The sequence below is a fragment of the Marmota monax genome, unplaced genomic scaffold, assembly GCF_021218885.2.
Source record: "Marmota monax isolate L192 unplaced genomic scaffold, Marmota_monax_Labrador192_F-V1.1 WCK01_AAM20220418_F8-fsc00035, whole genome shotgun sequence".
NCBI classification, from domain to species: Eukaryota; Metazoa; Chordata; class Mammalia; order Rodentia; family Sciuridae; genus Marmota; species Marmota monax.
In genome coordinates this window covers 7,283,217-7,307,895 of record NW_026691961.1, presented here as the reverse complement: position 1 = coordinate 7,307,895, position 24,679 = coordinate 7,283,217, and the positions used below count along the sequence as shown (strand labels likewise).

General features: G+C 44.5%; 1 protein-coding gene across 5 annotated transcripts in view; it reads left to right on the top strand.

Annotated features, from left to right (window-relative positions):
- Snx29 (sorting nexin 29) overlaps positions 1 to 24,679 on the top strand; it is a 389,328-nt gene that overhangs the window by 7,884 nt on the left and 356,765 nt on the right. For 4 of the 5 annotated variants that reach the window (XR_009226515.1, XM_058578345.1, XM_046440643.2 and 1 more), the window contains exons 2-3: positions 13,088 to 13,149; positions 14,395 to 14,447. Coding sequence is in view for 3 of the 5 variants with exons in the window: in XM_058578345.1 (XP_058434328.1) it covers positions 13,088 to 13,149; positions 14,395 to 14,447 (115 nt within the window). In the remaining 2 variants the exon portion in view is untranslated. Of the gene's footprint in view, positions 1 to 13,087; positions 13,150 to 14,394; positions 14,448 to 24,679 lie in introns of those variants that run through there. The other variant, XM_058578346.1, reaches the window with a different exon arrangement.

Genomic DNA, 24,679 nt, shown 5'->3' with positions numbered 1-24,679 from the left:
GATACAAGCCCCTTACCAGTATATTTGCAAAATTTGTTCCTGTTGTAGTTTGAGTTGAAGGAAACCAAGTCATTTATCCTAAGGATTCTTTGCAGGATTTGGCCATTGTCTCATTTTGGTGTGGCTTAACATGCTTTTCAGTTTCTTGTAGATCCTATAAATTGGCAATTATATGTATTTTTGAGTTAAAAATGTATGTGTAGAATCAGAGGTCCGATGGGTTCAAGGTTGAATACATCAAGTGCAAATAACCAGGAAGTGGTATGGCCCTAGATAATGCAAACACGTGATAAATGGGTATAAATGAGGCCAGAAACCACCAACATGACCATTAATAGTGGAGGGGAAAAACTTAGTGTGGTATGGTCACATGACAGAAAATGCAAGGATGTTGAAAGGAATAGTGTGATTTTATGCACATCACTGTGGCTACATCTTATCATTAAAGTTCTGTGAGAAAAAAAAAAGGGTATAGAATTATACCTAAAATATATGCTTTGACGCCAAATAAGGCAGGCAGGCAAGACAGCATTGTGGATTCATATATGTGCATATAAGTAAACAAACTGTCAGAAAGAAAGACACCTGCTTGGGGAGACTCCTGCTGGCCTGTCTTTTTCACCTTCCCTTGCTTGGGGGCGGGTGTCTCTGGGAGGCAGTGGCCACAATTTATTTGTTCTCCTTGGAGAATTCCATAGATAGGAATGCTTGATTGCTAGCCTCCTCTGGCTGAGGAATTCTGATTTCCAGTTGATGCTTTTGTTTCTACTGGGAAAGGAAAACTAGTAGGGCCAGAAAGCCGCTGTTGTTCCCAGGCACAGTCTTTTGTTGGACTATGCTGGAGGATCCTGGCTGCACCTTTCTGTCCATGATTATTCTTTCAAGAATTGTTCTGACTTTAGAAAGACTGAAATCCCTGCTTCAAAGATGGGGCTGCCAGGTCCAGAGAAGATGCATGATTTATGGAACAGATCAGCTTTAAGGGCCTGATAGGTCAGAATTCTGCACTTAGTGGGTCATTTGCTGCTATTTCTTGTCTAATGTTTATGTACATTTTGGCCACTTTTTCTCATTTTTCTGAAATGTCGAAGGTCATGGTTTTCTGCTTGGCTTTGACTGGGTCCTCTCCAGCAGTGACTTGTACTTGGAATAAAGAAAACAGCTGAAACAAGTGAATGGAAAAAAAAGAATTCTTGTGGTTTTCATTCAAAGCAGAAAAGTGATGCTATTAATATATTTTTTTCCTCAGGAAGGCATGGGGTCAGCCTGTTATTGGAGAATGTAAGAAGTAAATGTTCTGCTGTCTGCAGACAGTCGACCACCTCGTCTGCTAGCAGGTGCGGTGGACTACATTCCACCGACAAGGACTCCTGCTGTTGTGTCGCATGACTCTGTCTGGGTGACTAATAGGAAGTCAGATTCTTAGTGCTTTCAAAATTGGAACTGAAATCCAAGATTTCATGGGCTTCTCTAGATTCTGGCAATGTGAACCCACTTGCAGATAAGCACCTGCGTCCTGCCCCCATCTGCACATGTAGGCCATGCATTCTCAGGGGTGTGCTGGTACCCTGAAGGGGGCGAGAAGAGGTTCTCAGGGGAGGTTAAGATCCACTCCTGTGTGTAGAACACAGATAAGCATGTGGCACACAACCAGATATACATTAAATCTGTGGTGTTAAAATTTAATGGGGCCAGTGATTAGGATAAAAATGTCTAGGATGAATCCTAAAGGGGAAGATAATAGAAAAGATTGAGAAATACCAGTATGAGATGAAGTAATTGTATCATCATCATATAAACATTGCCTTTTGCTAGTTCCCCTAACATTTCAGGATACAGCTTTACCACATTGCTGTCTGGACTCCATACTGGTCACTTGTATGGATTACGTCATCTTGCATGTAGCACAGTTTTTGAACTCTTTGCTTGTGGAGACGCTTCCTGGCCTGTCTTTCCCCTTGCTCTCTTCCTCCCTTCCTTTCTGTTGTAAATAATGATGCAGTGAACATTTTTGTGAAGAAAGTTTTCCTTTTTGGGGGTTATGTCTTGAGGGTGATTGCCCAGTACTGGTTGCTTTTCTTTTTTTTTTTTTGGTTAAAGCAATGGTGCTAGTTTAGAATGTTGTCAGTAAGGGTGAGGGTGCCCGTGGCAGCAGAGACTGGCCAGAAATTCAGGGTCCAACATTCAGCAAACTTTTACTGGGTGACGGTTTGGTGCATCCTCTTATCACTTTGCAAAGGGCTGTACGTTGGTGTCTGTTGGGGAAAGCTGAGTAAACTTACCCCTTTGTGGAAATTACCCCTGCTGGGGTAATGCTGTGTGTATTAGCCAAGATTCTTCATTTGATTAAACTGATTTCAGCAACATGGGAATATATAGTGTCTTACTGGAAAACTTTAGGGATAATTCTTGCCAGCTTCAGACTCGGCTGGATCCAGGTGCTTAGGGAGTCGTCAGGATCACCTGTCCAGCTCTCAACTCTACTTTACTCTCTGTCAGCTTCATCCATAAGCAGCCCTTCCTCCACAGAGGCAAGAGAGCTCCCAGTGGCTCTTGGACCACATCCTATAACATAGCAACACTTGGATAAAGAGTGGGCCTTTTCCCTTGTGCTCCAGGAAAAGTCCTAGGGCTGAAACACAGGGTCTGGCTGCCCATGTGGTCATCCTGGAACCTATCGCTGTGCATCTGGTTGGCCAGGACTGGATCATAAGCGCTGTCCGGAGCCCAAGGATGACGTCTGTTCTGCTATATGCCTCGATGGAGGAAGAACTAGAGGAATGGGTTGTTATAATTTTGGGTAGGGGTGGTCAGGAAGGCCTCACTGGGAGAGTAATATGTGAGTAGAGGCCTTAATGAGGTGCTTGACCCCTTGGTTTTGCGCCTGAGCAGCTAGAAGGAGTGAGATTGCTTTTTACTGAGGTGGGGAGAGGCTGTGGGGGAGCAGATTTGGTGAGCGGAGTTTGAATCCTACAGGGGTCAGGACATTTCCTGGCCGTGGCTCCTGCTTGCTGATCCAAGAACCCCTTAGAGGTCTGGTAGTAGTGCTTCCTTTGCTACCTGGTAGCACCCTGTTGGGCCTGGTGCCCCACTTTCTGAGGAAGGAACAATCATACCCACACCCATCTCAATTTCCTTTGCTTGTGCCTGTGGATGTTGGAATCTGCTCATTCCTCCCCCAACTTTAAAAAAAATATTAAAGCAATAAACCAAAATTAAATTAGAGACAATTATGAAAATAGAGAATGTACCTAGCACATTAAATATTTAGGAATTACATTTCTTTGTTTAAAGCTTATGTATGTATTCTACATAATTGCATTGAGCTTCCATTTGAATTAGTGTTTCCATTTCAAAGCATTTATCCATGTTCCTTCTCTACACAATATTTTAAAAGGCAGTATAACATTTGGTGAAATTAATGCATAGTGGTTAGGTAGGCTTTCTGCCGTTGTAGCAAAAGAAAGCAAATTTTCCATTTATGATGTTGTGGGACAGGAATGGCAAATGTTTTCAGTGAAGGGCCAGATAGTAAATATTTTCTGCCTCCTGGGCCATCTGGCCTCCACCCCAAGTACTCATCCTGCTGTTGTAGCATGAAAGGAATCTCAGGCAATACAGACATGAAAGATCATGACTGTGTTCCAATAAAACTTTATTTAGAAAGGCAGGCAACAGCTGGATTTGGCACGTGGCCTGTAGTTTACTGATCCCTCTTCTAGGACACTGCATTGAAAATCTTTGTGCCCCTTTTGCTGTGTTCAGGCAGTCATTATGCTGTGGTGGGAAAAGCTCTGGATGCAGATGTCCTGGATTTAACTCTCTATTTAACTTGGGCAAAGGTTGGAACTTCTCTGACTCTTAACTCTCCCTTTAAAAAATGGAAATCGAAGCAAATGTGTAGTGCTTTATTTAGCACCTGGAAGACGGAGGGACTGGTGAAGTAGTTATTTATTCTTTTTCTCATTTCCCCCATTCCTCCCCTTTGTGTTCAAGGTGTCAAAGGGTATTACATATATATATACACACACACACACACACACATACACACATATGTATGTATGTATGTATATACACACACATATATACATACACATATGTATATTTTTAGCTTTTGGTGTGTGCTGCACATTGTTTTTCAGAACTCACTGTGTCAGTATATCACTGTCAGTGGGTGCATCTGATTCTAATTTTCTATAGTTTAGCACACAGGGAGTTTTCCTTTTAAATATTTCTTGGTTAATTATATAATTATAAAATTTTGTTGTATGGTTGTTATTAGTAAGTGTGTACTTAGCCTTTCTGCAACCATGAGGGAAGGTATACTTTCTCTTCAAAATATTTGTACACTGCCATTTTAGTGTTTTTCCTATAGCAGAGATTAGCATGCTGGGCCAGCGGCCTAATTTGTAAATAAAGTTTTATTGGCACCCAGCCATACCCATTCGTTTCCTATTGTCTATAGATGCTTTCATACTACAATAGCAGCATTGAGTAACTGTAACAGAGGTCCGATGGCTTGCAAAGCCAAAAATATTTACTGTTTTGCTCTTTTCAGAAAATGTTTGCCCATCCCTGCTCTAGAGAAAATTGATGGCCCTATTCTTTGCTCATTTGTGAATTGCTGTTGGCTTGGTCTTTGATCTTAGACATCAGGAGCCCATCTGTCACAAGGCAGAGCCTGCCTCTTTCCACTGTGTGATGGTGGATGATCTGACCTTTTGTCCTCCCTCAGCAGCTCTGCTTTACCCCACAGTCCTGGGAGGAAGAATGGTCACCCATCCATCTGTGTATGAGCTAATGTTTGAGCAGACTACTGCCTCTTCCACTGCTGGTGTGTTTGGGACAGCTACTATGTCCTGGGTTGGTCTGGTCCTCCCCTTTTAAAGCAGTCACCAAGAGAACCCACTAGAGTCTTTGTTCTGAGGCAGGAGGATCGTGAGTTCAAAGCCAGCCTCAGCGATGGCAAGGCGCTAAGCAACTCAGTGAGACCCTGACTCTAAATAAAATACAAAATAGGGCTGGGGATGTGGCTCAGTGGTCTGTTTTGGGTGAAAGGGAGCATGACTGACCCCCCCCCCCCAAAAAAAAAAAGTTGTTGAGTTTTCTGTGAGTGGGGGTTCAGTCATGCTCCCTTTCAGCCCACAACAGACTCTCACCTAGGGCAGTTGTGATTACCCACAATCCTTTCCATAGTAGGATTGTGGCTTGACTGGAGGGCCAGGGAAGTGCGCGCGCGCGCACACACACACACACATGCGCGCGTGCGCACACACACACACACACACACATATACAGTTTATTGTGCCTGTGAGGTAGCAGAAAGGTTTCTCAGAGAAGGTACCATTTGAATCAATCACCAGGAGACTGGTTTTCTTTGGTGATATTTCACAGAAGGAGTCTTCTAAAGTTGAGTTGCCCAAGGGGTTGGTCTGCTCTAGAGGTTGGAAGGCATGGATGGGGATAAAATGTTGGCTCTGTCACCTCTGGTCTCTTCTTTGGCTAAATGATCCATGGTTCCAAGCATCAGTTTCTTCATCTTTCATAGCAGGGCTGCCAGCTCTACCTTACAGGTAGATGTGAAGGTGAACTGTGTATCGCAGAACGGCAAGTTATGTTTGGTTCATGAAGATCTGGCTGGAACACAGTTCTAAAAAGAGTATAATTAGGTACCAACAAATTGACATGAAAATCTGGTTTTTCAGCCTCTTGGAAAACCAGGAGATGGGGCCGTTGCTGATACTGCTGCAAGGTGCTGTTGTCACCTGGAACTGAGCAGCAACTGCCACCTAAGGGGCCTCTGCCCAGCTGCAGTCTCTACCACGTCCTGCCTTCTGCCCTCTGGCACCTCTTTCATTTCCATTCTCTGCCAAGCATGGGGTCACGTACATGCCCCTGCATCTATTGGCAGTTCCTTCTGCTCTTCTCGTCTTTAACTTCTTCTTTCTCTCCGTTTTTTAAAAAATTTGGAATGGTGGTGTGCTTTGGAGGTGGGCAGGAATTAATAGCAGCAACAGCAACAGCAACAGCAACAGCTGCTATTAATTCCTGATGCCTGCAGGTGTAGGTGTGTGCTTTCCTGTAGCGGGCAGGCGGGGGAAGTGCCTGTCCTCTGCTCAGGTCTGTGCAGGGGTCTTGGTAAAAGGGAAAGGAAGATGGGAACGTGATGATGGTGTGGGCTGGCTACAGCCTGCTGGGGGGTCTCTAACGTGGTGCTGGGGGTCCGCCGTAACATCTGGAATCAGACACTATTATTTTCATTATCAAGCCCCTCTCCCCCGGCATTCCTTCTGGTAGGGTAGTGGTCTGTTAAATTCAGCCCCAAGCCTGCTCATTAACACCTCATCTAAGGCTGCCGTCACACCACAGGGGGGTGGGTGAGGAGTCGTGAAAGCAACCCTGTGGCACACAAAGCCTAAAATATTGACTGTCTGGATCTTTATAGAAACTGTTTGCCGACCCCCACTTGTTAAAGGTGCAGGTTTTTCCAGTGAACACCAGAAGCACAAATCATCTGAGACAACCCACTGCAGATGCACCGGCAGGGCTCGGTGGAAATGCTGCTCGCTGGGGTTTGCAGGGCATATTGAATGGATCACATAGTATCATTTTGTGTATCCTGTAATATCAGTAAGTTGTTTATAGTGTATTATTCTGTGCTTCCAGATGTTCTGGCCACTGTGTAGATAATCAGGAGATCAAAGCCTAAGGGCCAGCTGGGAACAGCAGGCGGGGTTGGGGGTTGGGGGTGGGGTGGCTGTCCCAGGGCCTGGAGAAATGTGGTTGTAGCTGGAGGGGCTGTGGGAGCAAGGCCTGGTTTTAAAAATTAAATCTGGGGATACTATGACATCCTGGAGTGCTGAAGGAATCAGATAGGTGGGGAGGAATAATTGATGATGTGGGAAAAAGGGACAGTTGCTGGAGCATGGTCTTGAGCAGGCGAGAGGAGGTGGGACTCAGAGCACAAGTGGAGGTATAAATTACTTAGCTTTTTGGAGCCTCAGTTTTGCCACCTGTAAAATGGGGCAGTTAAACTTAGGATTTCTCAGCTGCAGCACTGTGGATGTTTTGGGCTAGACGGTGCTTGGTCGTGGAGACCATTCTGGGCACTGCAGGTGCCAGTGGCACCCTTGCAGCTGTGATAATCAAAAATATTTCCATACTGATCCAGATGTTAGAGACTTCTGTCAGACACTCCCCTCTGGGTATTCAGAAGTGCACAAAAGAAGTGAAGGTTTTCTACTATGTGTCACTTAGGACTGGGTGTTCCCTGGAGTCATCTCCTTTTGCCTTTGGGGGACTCTCCTGCAGTTGTTCCTTTGCCTTGGAATGTCTTCTTGGCCAGCATCTACCTGTTGCAGTCCTTCTCTCTTCCTTGAGGTGGAATTCACACAGAGGTGAATTGTTTAAAAGTGAGCAGCTAAGTGGCATTTAGTATGTTTGCAGCTTTGTGGGGTCATCACCTTTTCATCAGCCAGAGGAAACCCTAACTTCTCCCCTGTCCCCCAGGTCCTGGTGACGTCTAGCTGTGTGTGTCTCTGGACTTAATGTCTTACTCTTCTCAGTTTGGGAGGCACAGCTCGAGCTTGAGTTCCTCAGTGAACCTCCCCTCCTCCTCCAGCAGGATGGCAGTGTGGTGTGGTGATAGGAACACTGGTCTGAGTCAGGGGGACCAGGGGCCCTACCTTCAACTTAGCTCTTGCATTGCTGTGTGATTGGGGGCAGAATTCTTGGTATGCATCCAAAGAACATGGCCTTCTTTTCTTTCCTCTCATTCCGGCTTTGGTTATAGCAAGGATTTCACAGTTAGCCTCAGACGAGAGAAGTGTCTCCACCACTGCAATGAGAGGCAGAGAAAATACCACTGTTTAAATATGTATGTGGCCTTGATCAGGTGACCTACTCTCCCCTGGGCCTCCAGGGGTACAGTAGGAACATGGCAAGCACATGCTTGCATTTTGCTCATTTTTCCTCCCCAGGGGACCCTGGTTTACCTTTTCATCTTGCAGGACACTAGACCCAGAGTATGGATTAGATAGCTTTGCCTGTACTTTGGCGTTGAAAGGACTTCTTGGAGCCAGAAGTCTTGATGCCTCTGGAGTGTAAGCTGCCAGCAACAAAAACAGTTAAATCGGACGTGTATAAAGTACTCGGTATATACTAGGCCCTGGTCTGGGTGTGCCCTGTGCATTCACTCACTCAGTGGTCTAGGAGGTGGTCTCTGATGAAGCGCTTAAGGCAGATAGGTGAATAGTTAGGGATAGGCCTATCTTGTTCTTCCACTCTTTCTTCCCAGGCAGCCCCTTAGCTAGAAAGGAGACTCCAGGCAGAAGACCAGAGCCTTGTGGTAAAAATTAATTTAGGACCCTAATGGATCTACACATGAAATTAAACATTACATCCTAAGGACTCTAAACATCAAAGACAACAAGCCAGATGTGGTGGCACATGCCTGCAATCCCAGTGTCTCAGGAGACTGAGGCAGGAGGATCACAAGTTCAAAGCCAGCCTCAGCAAAAGCGAGGCCAAGCAACTCAGTGAGACCCTGTCTCTAAATAAAATACAAAATAGGGTTGGGGTGTGGATCAGTGGTCGAGTGCCCCTGAGTTCAATCCCTGGTACTGCCCCCCCCAGCCCCCAAAAAAGAGAGACAATAGGTGGCACCTACATACACACCAGGTGATAGAATTTCACGAGGGCGTGTGGTACCTGTGTTAGTGGCAGGATGACTGAAGTTCTGACAGGTGTGTGGGGCCAGGAGGGATTCCTTGAGCTCCTTTCCATTTTCCATTCTCATTTTGGTAGTGATCTAACAAGAAATGGGAAAAAAAATCCTCCTCTGGCTTCCTGGTTGATGGTGTTGGCTGGGGCTGCCCCTGGAGAAGGAACAAGAGGGCTGGGGTTTGGTCACTCAAGTATCACCGAGAAATGCCTTCAGAACTAGCAGTGGGCTGTAGTGGCAGGTTTGTAACAGGGGTGAGCAGGATTTAGCAGGTGGCACTGCCATGAGCCAGTGGACTTGGAGTTGAGTCCTCTTTGACATTTCCCGTGGTCTAGCTCTGGATCATTTCCTGTCTGGGCCTTGGTGCTCTCTGTTGAATGGAGCCCCTGAACCTTCTGTTAAGGGTTGAATAAGCCAGTCCTTTACCGACTTACCCGTAGCCGGGGCTCAGTAGTGGGCATCAGCTCACTGCTCCTTTTGTGTGGCTGCAGTGCTTAAAGCTGGAGGATTCTTCTGGCCTGAGCATGTGTGGGGGTGCATTCTCTGCCTGTCACTGGGGTAAGGTAAGAAAGAGGACACTGATTTCTCTATCTTCCTGTCTTCACAGGGTCCCTGGGTTTGCAGACTGTAGAGCTGACTAGGAGGGCATGATCTTATGCAGAAACCAGTACCCAGGGAAGGGAAGTGATTGTCCCTGTCACATGAATACCAAGGAGCTTGGCTTGGATGAGTACTCATGTCTTATGACTTCCCACTCAGTGCTCCTCCCAAGATTCCTCATAGCCAGGGGCCTCTCTGGGCACTTCACCATTGATAAGTGTCCTCGAGGTCACCTGTGCACCTTGTGTCCTATGAGACTCCCTTCTTACAACCCCTCTTCAGGGCTAAGATGGCCACAGGTGTCCTAAGATCAGGATTGTCTCATTTGAGTGCTTCCTGCTTGCAGAAGAGATCACAGCTGGGGAAGTGAACCTCTGGATTGAGACCTGTATAATCTTAGGTTGCTTTTCTGTAGAATATCGGCTGCCTCCCAACCCCCATGAAGAGAGATTTTGCAAAGTAAGGCCCAGGAGGGCCTTAGAACAAGCAGGACAGCAAAGTACCCTAAGAAATATCTAGGATTATTGTGCATATCAAGAGGTATATGTGCTAAATTCTTTCTGTTCAAGTGTAGGTCAGGAGCCAACCAACATCACCTGGAAGCCTGTGAGAAATGCAGAATCTCAGGCCCCACTGTTCACCTTCTGAATCAAAACCTGCCTTTTTTTAAAAGTATTTTTATTTTATTTATTTATTAATTTTTTATGTGGTGCTGACGATTGAACCCAGTGCTAGGTGAGTGCTCTTCCACTAAGCCACAACCTCAGCCCTAGAACCTGCCTTTTAACAAGATGCCCTGGAGATGCATGTGCATGTTAATTTGAGAAGCACTGTGTTAGAATATGTCAGTAGTGAGGTGATAGAGATTATTTTCCTTATATATTTTTTTCTGATTTGTTTTTATTGCATTTTTCACATAAATTACTTTTATAATGTGAAAAATAGCAAAGGCATTTCCAGGAGCAAGACTCTGTCAAGTTTCCCATTGGCATTCCCAAGGGCAAGTAGTTGTTGGGTCTAGTACTTTGAAAAAGAAAAGCAGAAGACCCAACTTCTGTATTCTGATGTTAAAAAGGAGGGAAGTGCAAGGGACAGGGTGTATCTTATTTTATTTTTGTACTAGAGATTAAACCCAGGGCACTTAACCACTGAGCCACATCCCCAGTCCTTTTTATTTTTTTATTTTGAGTCAGGGTCTTGCTAAGTTGCTAGTTTGGCTTTGAATTTGCGATCCTCTTGCCTCAGCCTCCTGAGCTGCTGGGATTACAGGTGTGCACTACTGTGCCTGGTAGGAGCAGGATTTATTGATAGACACAGGTGTCAAGGGAGGTGTTGGAGGGTCTTGGGCAGGTAGGTCTGTACCCATCCTGAATGACGATGGCCATTCTCTTCTGTTGGGAATGTTTTCCTTGTTAAGACCCTCTTCTTACTGGGCAGTGGTGGCGCACACCTGTAATCCCCGCGGCTTGGGAGGACCACAAATTCAAAGCCAGCCTCAGCAACAGTAAGACATTAAGCAGCTCAGTGAGACTCTGTCTCTAAGTAAAATACAAAATAGGGCTGTGGATGTGGCTCAGTGGCCAAGTGCACCTGAGTTCAATCCCCAGTAACCCCCCCACCAAAAAAAAAAAAAAAAAAAAAAGAACATGGTAGCATCTGATGTATTGGTTGTTTTACTGTGTGTCCTGGAATATCAACTTCCTGTTTTTCTCTCCAGGCTTGGAATAAGGCAAGAGCCTTGGTGTGGTGGTCCTCACACAGGCTGTAAAGGGGCAGTCTTGTGTTAGGATCACATCAATTAGTGTTCAAGTTGGAGCAAATCTAAACCTTTATCCTTGTCCACGCACCCCCTGTGACTGGCCCCTGCCTGACCTCCTGTTCCTTTCTTTTTTGCTCAAGTCACGGCAGACTTCCTTCTAGTCCTGGAAGACTAGGGCCCCCAGCTGTTTGCTGTGCCTGGATTTTTTGCCCTTCTGTTTTTTTTTTCCAAGGCTGCTTCTCCTCTTTGTAGAGGGCTCAGCTCAAATGCCATCTGTGTAAAGAGGCCCCTATGGCTGCACTGGCTAAGTGGCCCTCTTCCTTCCTATCTCACCCCTCTGTTTGGTTTTTCTTTATAGCCTGGGTTTCTAACATCACTTGTTGGTAGATTTTAGCTCCATGGGAAAGTGGCACACTCCTGTGTCCTTGCTGCTTAGAGCATTGCTTGCCACACATTTAAAAGTTAAATGCATCCTGAGTGGATCCACTGATCAGTGCACGTCATCGTTTGATGCCTCTGAGCTTGTTTCCCTGTGCATGTGTGGTGTCACCACTGCCAGGGGGATTTTGAAGGTTAAAGGAGGCGATGCATGCAGAGTGCTCAGCTTGTGCCTGTCATGCGGGAGTGTCCAACACATGGTGGCAGTTGTTGTCAACTGATTGGCCTTTACTTGATGTGCAGGAATCAGGGACCATCTCTGAGGCAGTGCTCCTCTCTGGTGCAGTCCACATAGAGTTGCCCAAGACAGAAGCAGCTTGATAGCAATTCAACACTTGTGGTGTGGAACATCTTTGAAAGACTGTGCTCTGGGCCTGCATCATAACCTGCAGCCTTGTCTCTGTTGATTGGAGTCATTGTGCTTCTTATGGAACTTTGGTTTTAGAATATCAGTGACCCACCTAGTACTTTGGTGCCTCAGACCTTCTTAAACAGAAGTTTGGTGTATGTCGTATGTTTCATTTGGGAATGTTTTTGGCTGCAAGTAACAGCCCAATGTGTAGTGGCTCGAACAAATGAGGGTTTTTATGCTGAGAGTTACATCATTTCTGGTATTGGTTTAGCAATAATATCCATCCAGTTTAGTGCCTTTGTAATTCTTTTGACCTTTCCCTGAGGCACTTGGCTTCATGATGGCAAGATATTGCTGTGGCTCCACCCTGCATGTTTACAACTAAGGCAAGGCATGTGAGTGGAAGAAGGCATGATGCCCTGCATATCTGTTCTCTGTATAAAAAGGTGTAACTGGAGCTCATAACCCACTTGAATCAAATTGTGAAATATGATATATCAAGAACTATGTAATGTTTTGAACAGCCAACAATAAAAAATTTAAAAAAAAAAAAAAAAAAAAAAAGGTGTAACTTTCCCGGTACTCCTCTGATTACTTCTCATTGGCCAGACTTCTTAAGGTCAGCCTTGCTGCTGAGAAGAGGAATTATTAGGGTTTTAGTGTGGGTTGCTGCAGGTGGTGTGGGGAAAGGATGCTGGAGGTAATGGTGAGATCAGCCAGCAAGCAGGGTCTCCCAACCTAGGAATCTCATCTTTGATGTTAGAATGTGGGTTGTCAACTGCAGTCAGTTTTTCTCCCCAGAAGATAATGGCAATATTTGGAGACATTTTTATTGTCACAGCCCAGGGCTATGTGTGTGCTGATGGTATCTAGTGGGTAGAGGCCAGCGATGCTGATAAACATTCTACAGTGTCTGTAGTTCAAGGTTAGAAACCCTTAGCTAGACCATTGTGGACATGTTCCTCAAATTTGGGGAACATGTATCTCCAGCCCTTTTGATTTTAATTAGGCTAACTGTTTTCTGTGACGCAGAAACAGGAAAATGGCCCAACTTCATTGTAATGATGTAGATTCCTGGTACCTTGTTTTGCTATTGATTTTGTTAAATATCAGCAAAGGACTGATCCTAGTTGGGGACAGCCACACACTGTAATGTCAGAGGGTTTATTAGAAGGCTAATATCAAACAGAACTAATTAAACCTCATTGCATTTTAGGGTCACAGAACAATGACAAAAGACAGTTTCTGCTGGAGAGACTGCTGGATGCAGTAAAACAGGTAAGAAGAACGCACACGCTTGGCTTTTGGGCTGAGCAAGGGTGTCAGGTAATGAATGTAGAAGTCACTTCTTGCCTTTTGTATAAAAGACTACTTTGTTTGTGGGAATGCTGAAGAGTTTCCCTTGGGAAATGGTAGAACAGGGAAGGTGGTCCAATTAGGGATGGAGGAGGTCTTGTGTCTTGAGTTTCCAAACCCTCAGGAGGACTTCGTTTTTCAGTGATGTCCCTTTGAGAAGGGCATTGGTGAAAGGACATGGCCTTGGGCTCAGATGTGGCTGGGGTCGAATGCCAGCTTCCTCTCTTTGTAGCTGTTTGTGCAGGGGCAGCTCATGTGCCCTCTCTCAGCATCCTTCTTCTCCCTGGGATCTGGTTCACTTTTCTCCACAGGGTGGCTGAGCAGCGCGTTGCCATGTCTTGCTAAGTTGCCCAGGTTGTCCTCACACTTAAGATACCTCTGCCTCAGCCTCCTGAGGATGTGGGATTTCAGGCATGCACCACTGCATCTGGCAAATTATAAGTATTTTTGATCAGAAGTTTAGGAATCTTTCAAGTCTGTTATCTACAGCAGAGATTCTGCACCTTTAAAAGAGAGTAGTGGATAGTGGTGATGGTCATGTACAACATTGTGAATTGAATTTTATACTTAATATGGTAAGTTTGATGTCATCTCTATTTTACTACAATAATAAAAAAATAAAAAAAAGTTTATTAACTTTTTTTTTTATTATTGTAGTAAAATAGAGATGACATCAAACCATTTTGTACTCGCACTGGAAAGACTGTCATTCAGTACAACCCAATGACTTGTTCAAAGCTTGATCCACGCGGTCATCATTTTACAGCCAGTCATAACAACTGGGGCTCTGTCAAAGAGGAGCCGTCCCTCAGGTCTTTGGGAGTCTTACTCGCTGCCTGTTGAGAGCTCCTGGTGTGGGTGGTGGCAGCAGGCAGCCGGGGCAGCATCCCTGAGGTCTGCAGAGAGCCATGTGCTCTGTTTCCTGTCAGTGTGTTTTCCCACGAGGTTGGCTTCCCCAAGTGGGTGCTGAGGCTTCCTTTAAGTGGCAGAGATGTTTACCTTCTTAACTCTGTGCTGTCACCAGGGTATGGGGACCTCCAGATGCGGCATTGGGAATTTATGGCCCTGTGTCCTGCTCCTGACCTTGAAGTTCTGTGTGGGCTGTTTTGTGATGTTTGGAGCATCCTGTGCCCACAGCTGATCTCAGCAGTTTCTTTTTCCTTGCAGTGCCAGATCCGCTTTGGAGGGAGAAAGGAGATCGCCTCGGATTCTGACAGCAGGTAAATATGTCCCTTCTGAAACCACTTACTGCCAAGAAAAGGTGGCAAGAGATGGCCAGCTTTTGCAGTTGTCTAAAACATTTCACTTTCCCATAATTCTCCTTCTAGGGATTTTTTACTTTCTTCTTTTATTTTTTTTTTTGAGCTACTAGAGATGAACCCAGGACCTGGCACCGTATACATGCTAGGCAAGTGTTCAACTGCTGACCTATGTATCTCCAGCCCTTTTGATTTTAATTTTTTTCCTTTTAAATTGATACCAGGGATTGAACCCAGGACGCTTAACCACTGAGCCACATCCCAGCCCTTTTTATTTTTTATTTTGAGACAAGGTCTTACTAAGTGGCTTAGGGCCTCACTAAGTTGCTGAGACTAGCATTGAATTTATAATCCTCCTGCCTCAGCCTTCTGAGTCACTGGGATTACATGCATGCGCCACCATTCTTGGCTTTGATTTTAATTTTGAGTCAGGATCTCACTAATTTGCTGAGGCTGGCCTAAAATTTGCAATCCTTCTACTTAGCCTTCCAAGTAGCTGGGATTACAGGCATGTGCCACCATGCCTTGCTCTAGGAATCTGTTTTGAGGAACTACTTGAAATATCTTTCTGTGTAAAGTTATTTTCAGGATGACTTGTAATTATGAAAATTCAGGAACCTAAATACATAATAACTGGGAAATGGTGAATCAAGAGTGGTACAGTAGTAGGCTGGTATGTTATGTATCCATTAAAAATGATGTTCATGTAGATTTTTTAAAGCAGAACAATGCATATGTTCCAACTTAAAAATTATATATTTAGTAAATACACATGTGTCATAACAATAAAAAGAGCAAGATACCTAATTATATGGGTGCGTAGTGGCCCTAGTTATGTTAAACAACGGCTCTGGGAAAAAAACACAGCAAAATATGAATAGAGCTATTGTTGGGGACATGAATATTGAAAATCTTTGTTTTCTGGTATTTTTAATGTTTTTAATTTTGGTCATGTTCTCTTTTTATGGAAAATGTATCCCAAAACTTGCTGTTGACATTACAACCCAGGAAAGGCTGACATAATTGCATAGGCTTATAGCGTTGGCCAGACATAATACGTTTTGGCAGAGGTAAGAGACACACAGGCGTCTAGTCCCTGTTGGAAGTGTTTTGTGATGTCAATCAGAACTCATCCATGCTCTGCAGCCCTGGGGGAGGCTGAGGAACATTCCAGCTCGGCATTCATCTCATTCAGGGCCTGCAAACTGCCCCTATCCCCCACCCTGTTACCCCAGCCCACCAGCAGAGTCAGTCGTTCTGTCCTCACGTCCCTTTGTTCTTCTGGGGAGCTTAATAGCCTGAACCCAGCATGGAGGGCCACATTACAGAGCAGTGGGGATTCTTTGAAACTGGCACAGATTGAAAATGACACTCCCCCTCCTTCCCGTCTTTGTTTTTTCTCCACAACACTTACTGTCCAAGAAACTACAGTATGCTTTGAAATTTTTGAAACTCCTGTCCCTGTAAGACTAGATCTTTACAGAGATGCTTAGCTCTTGTTTACTGATATATGTCCAGTGCTCAGAAGCATCTAGAAGTTGCTCAGAAAAGATCTGGTATCCTGATGAGTATATTACATTGTCCCATAGTCAGGTGTTTAAATGTCTATCAAGGCTTGTGAGCTTCAAGGGCAAAAGGGCTGCTTCCCCAATTTTTTTTTTTTTTTTAATTATCAGCATTTTGTGCAGACATTTTGGGTCTACCCTATGTTAGGAGGCTCAGTATATGTGAAGCACCAGGTTATTAGACTGATGTATTGATTCGGTTCTTCCTGAAGGCCCACTGTGGGTACTGGTATTGGTAGAACAGGGTTTCTTATTTTGGGATCCAAGGTCTACCTGCATCAGAATTTACCTAGGAGGCAGATTTCACATCCCACTCTAGATCTCCTGAATCAGGGTGTGTGTGTATGTGTATGTGTGTGTGTGTATGTGTGTGTGTTTGGGGAGGACTACTATAACTTCTATTATATAAAATGTTATTTTTTATAGTAGCTTGGGAATTTGCATTTTCAGTGAGCTCCCAGGTGATCCTAGTGGACACCAAAGCTTTCAGTCCAGTCATTGTTCCATGCTTTTGAAAACAGAGGTTATTGAGGGCTCACAATTCTCTGGCCATGTTGGTCTGTGTGTGTGAGCATAAGTATGGATGTGGTTGGTGTGAGTGTGGCTGTATCCATGACTTCTTCATTATTTTTCTTCATAATTGTGTCATCCACATCCTGAGAGAGGAAGTCATGCTCTGAATGTTAGATTAATGTTCCTATATAATAATAATAGAATTCACTACTATGACTTTTATTATGTAAAATGTTATTTTTTATAGAATTCTATTTTTTAGAATTTAAAAAGTTAATTTCTTTCACTGTCACTCTTGTTTATGTCTAAAAGTAGCATACTGCTTAATATTAATAACTTACTGTTTTTTATTGCTTTTCCTTCTCTAATTTTGATGTTTAGTCTTTAGGACGACCTCAAGAGGAACAGCGGTATTATGCTTTATTAATTGATGAGAAAACAGATTTAGGCAAAATGGTAGCACCTAGGTTAGACATCTTGGAGGTGTTAGAGTTAGGAGTTGGATCCCGGTCTCTTGGAATCTGTAGTATACAGTTGGCCCTCTGTATCTGTGGGTTTCATTGTTGTGATTTCAACCAACTGTGCATTAAAAATATATTAAAAGTGCCAGTAGTATACCTTAGTGGCAAAGTGCTTGCTTAGCATGTGCAAGGCTTTGGCTCCTATTCCTAGCACTAAGGAAATAAAGAGATAAGAAGGAAGGAAAGAAGGGAGGGGGGGTGGGGAGGAAGGCAGGAAGAAATGAAGGAAAGAAGGGAGGGAGGGAGGAAGGAAGGAAGGAAGGAAAGAAGGAAGGAAGGAAGGAGAAATCGTATATGTCTGATATTTGGCAGTATAGTATTACCACTGTTTTCCTAGCATTTCCCTTGTAATAGGTAGTATAAGTTAATCTAGAGATAATTTAAAGTACATAGGCTTTCTGAAAATGTACATAGAGGATGTACATAGGTTCTGTGAAAATCCTATGCTGGGAGGGACTTGAACATCCTTGGGTTTTGGTAGCTCCGGGGGTTCTAGACTCAGTCTCCTCTGGTCACTGAGGGACCACTGTACTGTTCTTTCTGTTCTTTCACATTTAGTGATTCTGTTGGTTTTGAGGCTGGGTTTCCAAAATAGATTTCCCCCCTTGCAGAGTTTCTTCCCAATTATTAAGTCCTGGTCTTATCTCTGAAGTGTGTCTGGCCAAAGGGCGGCACTGACATCACGGGAGAGGCTGCGTCACTGTCCCAGTCTGAAAGGCAATTTCACCTCCAGAGAGAAAGTGGTCATTTTGAAGTAGCTGGGCTGTGGGGTGAAAAGGTGGACATGTCCACCCCACACAAGTGCAGCTCCAGAATGCAGCTCCAATCTGGGGTGATTCTCTGTGGCCCTCTGCTGTCCCCCTGACCCAGTCACCAGCATCTGTCACGGGATGGCTCTGGCTTTCCAACTGGCTCCCCATTTGTTCCTGTTCTTGTCCCGCCTCCCCTGAACTGGGAGCATTCTGGAGAGCACATATTCTCTCATCTCACTTCCTGATGCATCCTCACCTCCCCACCCTCATTCACACACTCCTCTCTTTGCTCTTAGAAGAAAGACCCCTCCACACCTTTAAGGTGGCCTTGAAATCTCATGTGCTTTCCCTGCTGTCTGTTCTAGCCACTGTTAAAGCTTCTTATTGCTCTGTCAGGGACCTCTCCTCCACTCCACCCCTACCTAGTACTTCCCCTCTGCACCTATTTCCCTGTTCTGTGCCATGGATCGGCAGACGTTCCCGGTGAAGAACTGGATTGGCTGTTGTGCCTTGCTTTGCTGGCCCGTGCTCTATGCTGTCATCTTAAATAAGACTGTTTCAGATCATACATTCGGATGATGAACTGATGGCCCCTGTGTGCCCAGCTGGATGACAAGCTGGAATTAAGTCTGTTTTGCCCACTCTTAGTCCACAGCAACTGTACATAGTCAGTGCTCAGTAAATATTTATTGGATCGTCATTTGTTCAATAGTTAGTTTCTGGATGTTTGGTGTCAGGCTCTGTGCTGGACAGTGGGGCTTCCCACACATATCAGACACATCTCTCCCACTCTGGTGGCTTTCCAATCACTGGGAAGACAGTCTAATAAGGCAGTGACTACAGATGGGACGCTAAGGGCCATGTCCAGTGGGCTTTTGATGCTCCGCAGGCTGCCTTGAGGGTATGTGGGTGCACACACCCTGGTTGGGAATCACTTCCCTTCTCCCTGTGGTTGGACTGCACACCCTCCTGGCCTGAAGACGAGGTACGCCTTGCTAATTGTGACAATGGAGAGACTGGGCAACTGGGCTGGATATGGGGGGATGTTGGTTTCTTCCCGTATCAGGATGCTGTGGGAGTGCAGTCTGCTTGGGCCCAACTGTCACCCAGCTTACGATACTTGCCCGTCATTCACTGCCTGTCGACGGAGAGGTAGACTGCAGAAAGAATGGAGGGGCAGTTGTAAGTTTATGAGCTTTGTAGAAGTTTGCGTCTGCTCTCAGAGGAACAACTGAAGTTGGAAGATTTCTTTCTATGTAACTTGGGGCCCTTTTCTTGGTCCTATTTGGAAAACGGGGCATCTTATATGCATCTCTTCCTGCATCAGCCTTCTCCAGGAATCTAAAAATCAGCATCTTCTTGGAAACAATAGAGAGATTTTGTGAGAGATTTGTCTTAATAGGCCAAGTACTATCTTTGAATACCATTTGAAATTGACTGTCTTAAGAAGTTCTGGGGGCTGGGATTGTGGCTGAGTGGTAGAGCGCTCGCCTTGCACGTGCAAGGCCTGGGTTCGATCCTCAGCACCACATAAAAATAAATAAATAAATAACATAAGGGTACTGTGTCCAACTACAACTAAAAAAAATTATAAAAGAAGTTCTAGACAGGTTTCTGAAATGTTTGCTTTGATTGCAGTTAGAGTTAGCTGGTTGGGATGACCATCAGTAAAAATCTTTGAAAGGATAGTTTCTATGGTATGAATTTATGTGTTGGAACCTTCATTCTTCAATGTAAGCAGGGTGGTGCCCAGTGGGAGGTGTCTGGGTGATGGGAACAGAGCCCCTCATGAATGATTAATGCCTTTCTCTTGGGAATGAATTAGCTAGGAAGGGAGTTCAGTCTGCCTTTCTCTCTTGTATGTACCTGATTGCTCTTCTTTTAGTTGAGAAAAATGAGGCTCTTGCCAGCACTGTGATTTTGAACTTCCCACCCTCCAGAACCATGGGCCAGAATAACCCTTTCCTTTATAAATTATCCTGTCTCAGATATTTTGTTACAGCAACAGAAAATGAACTAAGACAATGGTACACTGGTGTATCTGCCAGGACTCTTTGGTAACAAGTAACAGAATATTGGAAAATCCATGGCTGGCAAGGTTTGGGAATAGGAAGGAGTCAGGCTGCTTTGGAAGGCTCCTAAGTCAGAAGTAAGAGCTCCAGAAATTGTTTCCTTGCACGAGTGGCCCTGTTGCTGGAGGAAGCACTAGCTCTTCTCTCATTCTCTATTCTGTTTAATTGACATTCCAGGGAGGAAGCATCTGACTGGCCAGTCTCAGTTCACTTGGCTTCCCCTGGGCCGCCAGCAGCAGCAGTAGCAGCAGCAGGATTTGGCTGAAGGAGCTTTCTGGGACCCTGTTGGCTTCTGTTAGTGAAAAGATGTCTACTTAGGTTCACTATCCCACCAAGTCTGTAGCCAGGGAGGAAAAAGTGAACCTTCAGAACCAAATATGGGCTGGGCTCAGTAGTGCATACCTGAGATCACAGCTACTCAGGAAGCTGAAGCAGGAGGATCGCAAGTTCAAGGCTGGCCTAAGCAACTTACACCTGTCTTCAAGTGGAAAAAAGGGCATTACTCAGTGATAAAGCAGCCTGTGTTCATTTTCTAGTACTGAAAAACAAAACAAAAATAAAATATGGGTACTTTTGTAAAGGTAGAATGAATACAAGGTGACCAAAGCCCAGCAGCTGTTCACTTGGCCAGCTGTTGTGGTGGTGACTTTGTAGTGACAGTGCTATGTGGTGCGAACATTCTCTCATCAGGTCACCTGTCTCACTTTATCCTTGCAGCCACTCTGGGGAGTAGGTGGGCAGGAGGGGGACAGACTTCCTACTTACAGGCATAGAAGCTAGGGGACTGGTCACTCATGCAGTCTTATTTATCATGTCTCCCAGTGTTGACGTGGGGCTTGTCGGGAGTGGAATGAAGATTGGAGCCCAGACTTCTGGTTCCCAGTGTGGCCCTCATTCTCTAAAGCCAGGTCCCCTGTTGTTTTATGACACACACTTTCCCAAAGTGAGAGATTTGTGTCACTGCAAGTATTTGACATCATTTTAGATGTTAAATGTCATGGTATTTCTTTCAATTCTTTTTCAGGCTCAATGATATCAAGGGGAAAGACTCGGTTTGATATTAAGTTGAACTAAATGAAATTGCAAATATTTGATCATTTTTGACCTACAAAAATGTCAGTTTGTTCAAAATAGTTTAAAATACATGTCTCTTACACCTCTCTCCCCCGCTTTTAAACAGCATGTGCAGATTTCAGTCTCAGCTTTTTTTCTGTCTATGCAGAGAGTCAGAATTTAACACTTCAATTTCCTTGACTTTAAGTCCTATTCTGTTTATGTCATGTGATGCTGGTTATAGTAGCATATAGTTTTTACATAGTGCACATGTATATATATTTTATATAGCATATAGTTTTTTAGGTTTTTTAGCAATATAGTTTTTTCTTTTTTAAAACAGATATATTTAAGTAAAAAAGGAGTCAAGTTTAAGACAAATAATTAAATTATAGTGCAGCTGGGCAAAGTGGTACACGCCTGTAATCCCAGTGGCTTGGGAGGCTGAGGCAGGAGGATCTTGAGTTCAAAGCCACCCTCAGGAACTTAGCAAGGCCCTAAGCAACTCAGTGAGACTTTGTCTCTAATACATATATGGCTGGGGATGTGGCTCAGTGGTTAAGTGCCTCTGGATTCAATTCCTAGTACCAAAAACAACAACAACAACAAAAAAATGCACATTTTCCAATGTGACAGAGTGGCCCAAGTGTTGGTGAAGACGTGGTAGGGAGGAACATGTCAGCAGGGCCAGGGTGCTTGTTGGGGTTTTGAGGCTGCACAGCGCATGTTCTTCTTCTAATGCCAGAAATCAAAAGTGTGTGTTGGGGGGGAGGGGGAGGAGAGGTTTGTTGGATCTTGTGAGATTGATACAGCAAGATGCAGCCATCCTCACACGAAGCCTAAAACAACATTTAGGGGAAATGACAGCCAGGAGTTGTTTTCCTTTCAGATTGTGTCCCCAGAAACCTCCCCAGGAGGAAGCGGTGGCTGTCTCTGGGCTCTGTCATGAGTATGTGTCGTCACTTTCTGTTGGTGTTGCTTTTTAGCTCTGTTTTCCCCTGAGAACAAAGGCTCATTCTCATGGCTCATTAAAATTATCCCATTTTCTGCCAGACTGGCCTGTGGTGAGGATTTAAAATAGCTTTTGATTAGTTTGCCCTGTAGAAATAATGGCCCAAGAACTCAGCAGGTCCTGGAAGTTACCTCAAAGGCTAGATATGTGACTCTTCCACAGAGGCATCTTCTTCCATGTGGATTTACAGAACATAATCTAGACATTTCCCTGCAGAATTATAAATAGTGATGAAGCAGAGGGGTAGTAAAACGGGTATGGGGTTCAAGCCTCAGAGTTTGAATCTGGATGTTGCTAGTTCCCAGTCATGGTGTGATTTTGGGCAGGTTTCTGACTTTCTTGTGTTCCGGTTTCCTTATCTATAAAACGGGGATAGTGCCATTAATTTTCGTATCATGGAATTGAGAGTTAGCTTATGTGCAGGCCCCAGAATGATGCCTGCCAGCCAGTAAGTTTTTAGCAATTGTTGGCTAAAAAATTGATTGTCATTTTGATTACATGTGAAGAATCTTCACACTCTGTAGATATTTACTATACGCTGAGTCTCTGCCATTATGAGTGCTGCTGAGTTGACTTTAGGTATTTATCTCAGAATGTTTGAAAATTGTAAATATTTGTCCGTCTTTCAGGTGAGGAGGGCAGGAGAAACCAGAGGACAGTTTCTTCTTTGAGAGCGTGCCAGGGAGAGGGTGTATGAGAGTGTGTGTGTGTGTGTGTGTGTATGAGTGAGTGAGTGTGTGTGTGTGTTTGATTTTTATCTATTAGGGAATTAGAAACAGTTTTGGGCATTTCAGTAAGCTAAAAAAACAAAACCAGCTGCCCTTTGCTGTTCTCTAATGTTATTCTTAACATATTTGAAAATTGTCACATGTGTTCCCCTGGACACTTATGAAACCAAACAGCCTTTTCAGGGGCATTTTTCCTCTTTTCAGTGTCTCTGTGGGTTCATCAGATGACTTTGATCTTCATTGTATCATGTGTTTCTTGCTAGCCTCTTTTTAGTTTGAGGTTTTGACTGGGTGTTATCCTGGCAAAACTCCGGGGTTCAATTGGATTTGACATCTACCCCGAGTCCTTTATTTCCACTCAGAGACTCCCTAGTAGATATTCACACTTGTTAGGCAAGTGCTCTACCCTGGAGCTACATTCCCAGCCCTATTTTTTTTTTTTTTAATTTTACTGTATTGATCAAATGAATTGATTACTTTTCGGAATTTTTTTTTTTTTTTTGAGCAAATGTGGGATTCTAGGGTTTTTAGCAAATCTGAGCATCTCCATATCAATTTTAAATCAAGATTTATCTTGTATGTATTGCTGGTTGCTAAGAAAGAGCAGCGCACGCCCCAGTAAACAGCACGTAAGCACCACTGTCTTCGCCATTGCATCATTGTGTGCTTTGGTGTCAGACATACCCTGCCCATTGTGGTCACAAGCCACTGATGACCAGCTGTGGGGATCTGGGCTGCTTTATCTCCTCTAAGCCTTGGTTGCACCACAGAAAATCAAAGGAAGAGTTATGGTACACACTTCCGAGGGTTATGGTGAGGATTAGCTGCAGCCTTGCACACCCAGCAAGAACTTGACAAACTTAATATGATTTTTAAAAATACGACTAGGCATACATACATGCGTGTGTGTGTGTGTGTGTGTGGTGCTGGGGATTGAATAGGGCCTTGTGTGCGGCAGCCCGGCTGGCTGGGCAAAATAACCGGGGGGGTGACGAAGAACTTGTGTAGATTGATACAGCAGGAGTAGGAGCCGTTTATTGTAGGACCCGAGCGATATTTATACATTCCACACAGCTTATCTTAATTAGCATAAACTAGATACAGCAGTCAACCAATAAGGAATCTCCACACTTAATGGCTCGCTTTTGTTACTTCTCAAACCACTCCCTCTGGCAAAATGCCAGGCGCCATCCAGACTTGTTTACAGACTCTAACATTTGCCAGGTGCCATCCTGACTTGTTTACAGACTCTAACACTTGTGCACGCTAGGCCAACACTCTACCACTGAGCTGCACCCCCAGCCCATACCTGTGTTTTTGAGTATTTACTGAAATTAAGGGCCAGAATGATTGGTCATGAATTCCTCCGTTCAACAGATACTTATGTTGAAGGTGCTCTGTTGCATTTGGGAGATGAACTGGATGAGATGGTTGCTGTTGTCAAGGAACTCCAAGTGGAGTCCAGGAGATGGACATGGAAACTGTGGTGACAATCATGTGGCCTGTGATGATAATTAGATAGTATCGAGCTGACTGTGGGCTGGTTAGTGGTTAAATGGGCAGGGTGGGGATTCTGGGCTCTTCCTGGGTAGAGAAGTGGTGGAGGCATTTTTGGGTGTGTAGAGTGTATTTCCCTGATATCTCGACCTGCTAAGGTTTTGTTTTTTCTAAATTTGGCTATTTCTGTACCATTTTCACAATATATCTCCTTTCTATGTGCCACCCTGAGCCAGAGGTTGGCTTAAGGTAGAATTTCAAGCCACTGTCTACTGTGTTCTTATTAAAATAATGCCATCATCAAAGATTGGTGAGCTGGTTCAGTTTCTTTCTGACACATTAAGATGATTAACACAAACAGGTTCCTCTGTGTTCCCTGTGTACCTATGGTGTGGGGCAGAAAGGAAAGAAGTAAACATCCTGGCAGTCCTTTCTGTGTTTCAGAAGTACAGCTTCTGCTCAGGATGCCGGGTGGGCAGG